This window comes from Strigops habroptila, chromosome 4 (assembly GCF_004027225.2).
Source record: "Strigops habroptila isolate Jane chromosome 4, bStrHab1.2.pri, whole genome shotgun sequence".
Classification (NCBI taxonomy): domain Eukaryota; kingdom Metazoa; phylum Chordata; class Aves; order Psittaciformes; family Psittacidae; genus Strigops; species Strigops habroptila.
Window position 1 is genome coordinate 59,577,170 of NC_046358.1, and position 7,498 is coordinate 59,584,667.

The following is a 7,498-nucleotide window of genomic DNA, read 5'->3' on the forward strand; positions in this document are numbered from 1 at the left end:
GCATTGTTGGGCTTTGAAGGTGCTTGATTCTCAAGAGATGCTGTGGAGGCCAAACAGCCATCTGGACTGGAGCCTTTAAGACAAATGAGTGTTGGGAAATGCAGTGTTTGATCACAGCTGTGGATGCACATAAGGCTTTAAGTATCTTAAACTTGATTTAAAGTGAGAGAGGAATGCAGCAGGCATAGGTATGAAAGGGGACAAGAACAACTCACAGCGGGGGTTCATAGAGGGAATAGGGAAGAAGATAAACAACCGCAGTGTGTTTTAAACCTAATATCACTGCTGATTTGAGTTTGCTTGCAAAAAATCCCTTAAAAATTCCTCCCAGTTGATGTTCCTTGCCATAATGCACCAAAATAGAAATAACATTTCTAGTTAAAATATGAATGACAACTCCCTTAAGAGACTGTCTGTTGTGGCCAAGAAAGTAAAGGGTGAAAAATAAAGCAATAAGTGAATATTCAGAGTTCAGCCTAATTTTTACCTGCTTCTCATGAAGGATTTTAATTTCGTCGCACAGAAATAATCTCTGGATATTTTTTCCTCAAAAGGGTCAGGTCCAACACTACAGCTTGCTGTGGCTTGAGATGCAGGTGACACCTAAAGGATGTATTTGCTGTAACCAGCCAATAACTGTTTGCCCATATTCTTAAGCATTAAGAGAACCATTTAGAATGAATATATTACTGGCAGCAGTTGGGTGAAGTGTTGTCATAGCTTGGCTGCTGCCAGTGGTGGAGTTCTGGCTGCTCACCTATTCCTCTCTGCAACAACATATAGTTTGTTTTCTGCTTTTTTTGCTAATGCAAGCTTCCAAAACTCTTACAACCTTCAGTTACAAGTGCGTTGCTTTGCATTTTGTTACTCTGACTCTTAGGCTCTGTAGTCTTGGTGGGCTTTGAGCAACCTGGTCTAGTGGAAGGTGTCCCTGCCTGTGGCAGGGGGTTGGAACTAGATGGTCTTTAAGGTCTCTTCCAACCCAAACCATTCTATGATTGTGGCTTTATGAAATGAGAGCTTACACATCAAGGAATTTGGTGAGAAATAGGAAGACAGGTACGGAACAGATTTATCAGCTGCTTAGGGAATAGACCACATGAGGTGTTTAATGCCACGTAGCAATGCTGCATGGCTATAGAAGGCAGCAGGTGAAAAGCAATGCTGTCTGATTCAGCCTGAATTACAGCGAGCCAAGGGACAAACTCAGACCCCTGCTTTTGTTAAAGCTGTCAGTGTCAGAATTGAAATGGTGCTTCATGATACAGGGCTGGGGACTGCATCTTACGTTTGAGTTTCAAACCTGTCCTCCAAAGGTCCTGCCTTTCTCTTCCGTGTCTTTGCCCCCTGGGTGTTGTGGGCTGTTGCTGTGTGCTGTTAGGTCTTGCCAGTGTCCAGCCCCAAAACCTGATATGTTTTGAAGTGGATGAAATGCTCTTTTTCTTGCATAATCTTTAAAAAATACAGTGGGATAATGCCAGCAGAGCCACCTTTCCCTAGGGAGCTGGAGAGCTAGCGCAATGCAATCATCAGGAGTATCATGTTGACACCAGCTATTGGCATCTGCTGTGAGAAACTTTCTAGAGAAGATGATAGCAACTTATATCCTCACAGGATGTTTCTTGGACTTGTGCTGCTTTAGGAAACCTGCACATGAGAGCTCCTACTTGGTCCTCACCTCCCTGGGAAAGAGAGGAGGGAGACCATCTGGATGCTAAAGGAAGCCCCTTTGCTGCACTGGGTAGCTGTTGGATTACTTCTCTTATGGGCAGCAGCACTGTTGCCGTACAGCAGGATGGAAGGTGGCTCTTTCCCAAACCCTTGGAAATAATCATAGAATCACAGAAAGGACCTTAAGCTCATCCAGTTCCAATCCCCTGCCATGGGCAGGGACACCTTCCACTAGACCAGTTGCTCCAAGCCCCGTCCAACCTCCCCCTGCCGGGGATGGGGCAGCCACAGCTTCTGTGGGCAACCTGTGCCAGTGCCTCACCAATAATAGTGGGAGATCGTTTGTAACTGACTTAATAGTTCATAACTAATGAGCACCTGGTGGTAATGAAGTGAGACATTCTGTGGCTCCATGCTGAGCCCTCTCTGTTCCCCAAGGCCAGTAATAGCAGGAGATAGTTCCTAACTACCATATAACCTGGTAGTAATGAGGTGGGAATGCCAGCCTAGCAGCTGGGGCAATGCTTTGTCTGTGCCCTGTTGACCCTTCCTGCTTCCTTTTTCTCTTCCAGAGAGACGGTACTCCAGATCCCGTCCCAAGACTGGTGCACCGAATTATTCATCTCACGTGGTGATGAGCCGGCAGCCTGGCGAGATGGCCCTGACCCCGCTGACAGAGCAGGAGGGCGAGGCTTACCTGGAGAAATGCGGTAGCATCCGCCGCCACACTGTTGCCAATGCTCACTCAGATATTCAGCTCCTGGCAATGGCCTCCATGATGCATACAGGAATTGTGATTGAGGAGTCGGACAGTACTGACAAATGCCTCCTCCTGCAGCCCAGTTTTAGCCACAGGCAGTGCTCCAGTGAGCCCAGTATTCCTGATGGGCCAGAGGGAGTCATGGCAGCGGGTAGGCAGGACTCTGCAGAGCTGAACTGCACATCAGTCAGCTAGAAGTCTTGCTGAGGAGAACTGTATGTATATTCAATATGTGTTGTGTCATCCCTGCTGGGAAAAAAAAGTTAATCAAACTTTGCTCATGTCACTGAAATGGCCTTGAGGGATCTTCTGTTTCTTTAGGAGTACTCTCTAGATTTGTTTTTCTTGCCTGTCTGGGATCGTTGTTGGTGAAGGTACCAGGCTGTTCCCAAATGAGCACTGAGGGCTGCAAAGGTTTCGCTGTCTACAGTGTACCTTCTGTAAGCTTTCTCCTTCTGCTAGTCCAAAACCTTTGGCCTCGGGTTTCCTTCTGTTTCTTTGTTATGATACAAATTAGCCTCTTTCTGGTTTTTGCCATCTCTCCCAGCTTTGTGCTACTGGTTTGCTCTTTGTTCCTGCAGCAGAGTGCTCTGTGCTAAATGTCCTCTTTGCTCCTGGCGGTGGGGATGGCTGAGGATGGCATTTTTCGCTTTTAAAGTTGAACTCAGGGATGAAACTATTTGCATCCTGCAGAAAGGTCTGCTCAGTTGGCTTATGAGAGAAGTAGATCCTTCACTTTGCCTCCCATAGGCCTGGATGAAAAATCCAGATCCAACTTTTTTTTGCCCCAGACCCAAAGAAAACTCATGGAGTCCCAGCTGAGTACTTCATACGTACCATATTTGGTTCCAGTGACATCTTTGGGGGTGGTGGTGTCAATTGGGTGTAAAGGATGGGTGAGCGTATAATTTGTGGGAATATATAGTCCTGAGCATCGTGGCATTTGGCATCAATTTGCTCTCAAAATGTCGTTGTTGGAGGGCTACAATGAAAGGAGAAATCTGTCCTTTGGGAAGGAGGCACTGGGCAGAGCCCACACTTGTGTGGGAGACATAAAGGTGCTTCTTCAGCACTGGCCCATCGTGATTTCAGACGATTTCATCCTTGGGCTGCTCTGGTACTTTTAGCACTTGTGAAAACATAGATAACTGGCAGGTAGTAGAAAGGAGTCCTGTTCTGGTAGTGTATTCATGAAGTGCTCCTGACCTCCAGTGGTATCTGACTCAGCGCAGTGCTGCTTTTAAGATCAAGTGAAGGTTCTTTGCAGTCTTGCTTTTCATTTTGAAGAGTATGAGTGGTTCCAGTTTGCAAGTGTCTGCGTCAGGCCCTGCAGCCTGCAGTGTCTGCTCTGTAGCATCACTTAGTACTCAAATGCTGCTTCTATGGGAACAGAACCCATCTGTTTGAGCAATCCCCTGGGTTGCTCTGCGGATGTCTTGCTAAGCAGATTTGCAAGTGTAATTACAGGCATAGAGGTGAACCGAAATGCTGCCTTAAATGTCAAATCCCATTAAAAATAGGGGTATAACACCACTGCCACTTGAATCTAGTCCCTGTGGTGCTGGCTATAAATAGATCTGTCTTGACAAGGAAACAGAAGGTTAGGATGAATCTTCAGGATGTTTGGTTTTGGTGGGTTTTTTGCATGCTATGACATTAACTGCAGAGTTTGCCCTGATTCTGTTGGTCATTAAGCGTCTCCTGCTCCACTGGCTGCATCAAAAGTACAGCTCCAACCTGTCAGGATTTGGCCTTAGCAGCAGATTATTATTTGGTAACAAAGCATCAGAAATACCAGTGACGAGCACAAGTCACGCTACCTTTGTAAACAAGGGTATTGCCTTGTCTCCTGTGGTTTGCAAATCTTGAAAGAGATACTTGAGAGGGCCTGATTTTTCTTGCAGCCACCTAAGGCACCCTAACTATTGGCCTTTGTGGAAATGCCAAGTGTTGTGATCACCATCTGTGCTTACATATTGAAGAGGAGAGATTTAGTTGTGTTGGCTGCCTCCTCCTCCGAGTGTGTGCAGTCCAGTAAAGACCAGGAAGATGTGGTTTTAAGCAGTCTTCCCTTCAGATGGATTCTAGGATAAATTGCCCTCCTATTCATAAGTTGGAGTGACCAGGCCAACTTATTTGGTGGAATCTGCCCTAGGGTAGCCACGGATTGTGGTGGAGCTTCAGAATCTCTGTGGTGACAGCCAAGCCTAGTAGACCATGCTGGTCTTGCAGCATTTCAGTTCACTCTTATGAATGCTTTTCTTTTTTTCCAGTTCTGCTCTAACCCGTTTGCTTTCTGTAGCTACCCAAACCATTTGGATCAGTGAGCAGCACCTCTTTTATGGTGAAAATTAGAATGCTTTATTTATTTCCTGACATATTCTTGGATCATCTCTAGGGCTAATAGAAATCCAGTCCTGGTTATAACTTGAATTTCTTTTGTTTTACATGTATGTATAATTTTAATTATTTTGATTTTTGTGTCTGTTACTTTGCAAAGATTTGCACCAAGCCACTCTGAATCGTGCACTTCCTCAATCGTTTTGGTTTTTAGGGAGAATTAAAGCTGGTGGCTTTACTTTGTAAACTGAAGTAAAGAAAAGTTGTTCTGTAAACTGCACAGAGGGTCTGGTCATAAGCACCACTTTTACAGCCATGTTAGATGCAGAAGCATCTGCATGCCTGTACCACTTACAGGCAGACTGGGTGAAACTGGGAGTGGTTGGAAAGCTGGGGGCAGACCTGGGAGGGCTTCTTCGCTCACCACGTCGCAGAGCCATGACAGGGGCGCAGGGCAGGTCTTTTCTACCCTCATCCACTCGAGAAAACCTCTTGGAAGAGCTGTCAGAATGTGACCAAAGTATTTCTCTCACCACCTCCCCAAGTCTGTCTGTTACCTTCTAACTGGATAATTACCTAGGTTGAGTCACTTCCCATCACACTGAATCTTTCTTCTCTTTTTACTCTGTCTCCTCTTTGTAGTAAATGATTTATTCTCTATATCCATACAGTTCTGTCGTAAAATTACTGAGGGAGCCTCATCAGAGATATTCATAGTCATACAATCTTAGAATCACAGAATGGTTTGGGTAATAAACCATTAAAACTCATCCAGTTCCAACTCCCTGCCATGGGCAGGGACACCTTCCACTAGACCAGGTTGCTCCAAGCCCCATCCAGCCTGGCCTTGAACACTGCCAGGGATGGGGCAGCCACAGCTTCTCTGGGCAACCTGTGCCAGGGCCTCACCACCCTCACAGGGAAGAACTTCTTCCTAATATCTCATCTAAATCTCCCCTCTGTCAGGTTAAAGCCATTCCCCCTTGTGTCACTACCTGCCCTTGTCAAAAACCCTCTCCAGACTTCCTGTTGGATACTTTAGGTATTGGAAGGCTGCTCTAAGGTCTCCCTGTTTGTATTTCTGTAACCAGCACATTACCTTTATTACTTTATTATCTCTATATCTGAGACTATTACAGCTGTACTGGGAATATATGAGTCAGAAATAGGTGCAGGTTAAAATATGGCTCCTTTGCATTCCCACACCGGCTTCCATTGCTGTCTGATCATCTCTATCCCATGATTTGATTATTTCCACATGATGTTCAGTGGTCTGACCTTCCCTTTCCTAAGAGCACTAGACTTGCTTTTCAAGATCATTGTGTTTTCTACTCTTGTAAAGTTTAAACCCCTTCCATTTCCAGGGGATACAAAGTCTAGGTGCCATAACAAAACCAAAACAAAACAAAGTAGATCAGTGAGTTGAATTTTAAATATTGATTCACTTTCTGAATTTCAGCTGTTAGGATGAGGACAGGCACATGCCTATGTAAAGGACTTTGGCATGAAGATACATAACTGTTAGCCCAAAGAACTCTTTCGAGGAGGTGAATCTCATTGAAGGGACTTGCTAAGGTCAGTCTAAACTCCGCACTGTGTGAAGTTTATCACACCCAGGTGTGACACTGAAACTAGCATGACTTTTATGTGTTACTTTTCCCTGGCAGTACCTTGGTTCCTCAAACCCCTGTTACCAAAGCCCAAGCTCATAGCTGGCTGAAACGACCACTTTATTAAAGGCAGCAACAGAAGCAAAATTAAATCTCGGAAACAAGTCCATGCATGCATAATTGAGTAACAAAATGGAAATAAAAATGCAAGCTCAAGCATACTGTTGTAGGGCTTGACAAAGCCAAACTCATGGACTTCACAGGACACCTTTGCCTGACATCCTACTGCTGAAGAGAGAAGGGAAAAACCACAGGTTACCAATACTCACGTGGAGCAGACGAGTCAGGACTCTGCAGAAAACCATCTTCTGTGCAATGAGGTGAGATAAGTTAAGGTTTGTCTTGTTGCTTTTCCAGGTTCTGTCTATAGGGGTAAGAAACTTTCATGTTGTCTCAGAGATCAGTCGGAACACAATCCAAAAGGAAAAGGCAGTTTATCAAGCGAGGCTATGACTGCGCTTATAGGGAAATTATTTTTCTGTTTCAGTCTCCTCACACAGCTTCAGAAATTTTCCAATTCTAAAATTGGATGGATGGGGCCTTGAGCAATGTGGTCCTAGTGGAAGGTATCCCTGCCTATGGCATGTGGGGGTGGAACTAGGTGAGCTTTAAGGTGCCTTCCAACCCAAACCATTCTGTGATTCTGTAAGTTCCAGCTGAGGGGAAAAAATCCAGCTACACCCAGCCTTCCAGAGCTGTGAAACTGGAGCACTTGTTTCAGTGGAACAAATGGGTTTAAGGAACATGATTGCCAACCATGTTCCTTAGAACAGAATACACCATGAAGCAGGGCTCCAGGTTTTGAGCAGAAAGAGCATCATGAAGATAATCTATCAATCATCTCAGTCTTTATCTGCTCCTCCTGCATCATAAAATAGCAAGGTAAATAAATAAATTTTTACAATGGCACTTTTTTTGTTTGTTTTGGTTTTGGTTTTTTTTTTTTGTTTTGGTTTTTTTTGGGTTTTTTTGAAATAGAAAATTGCAGTCTCTTAGAGGGGATGAGAAGAGGTGATAATAGTTCTGCTTGGCATAAAATACAATGGTAGACTGAAGC

The 7,498-nt window shown here is 44.7% G+C and overlaps 1 protein-coding gene across 2 annotated transcripts in view; it reads left to right on the forward strand.

Annotated features, from left to right (window-relative positions):
* The window catches only part of PRR5L (proline rich 5 like), a 40,383-nt gene extending 35,365 nt beyond the window's left edge, over positions 1–5,018 (forward strand). For both annotated transcript variants that reach the window (XM_030482985.1, XM_030482987.1), the window contains exon 9: positions 2,244–5,018. In XM_030482985.1, coding sequence (XP_030338845.1) covers positions 2,244–2,626 — 383 coding nt within the window. In that variant the 3' untranslated portion in view covers positions 2,627–5,018. The remainder of the gene's footprint in view (positions 1–2,243) is intronic.
* The last annotated feature ends 2,480 nt before the right edge of the window (positions 5,019–7,498 follow it).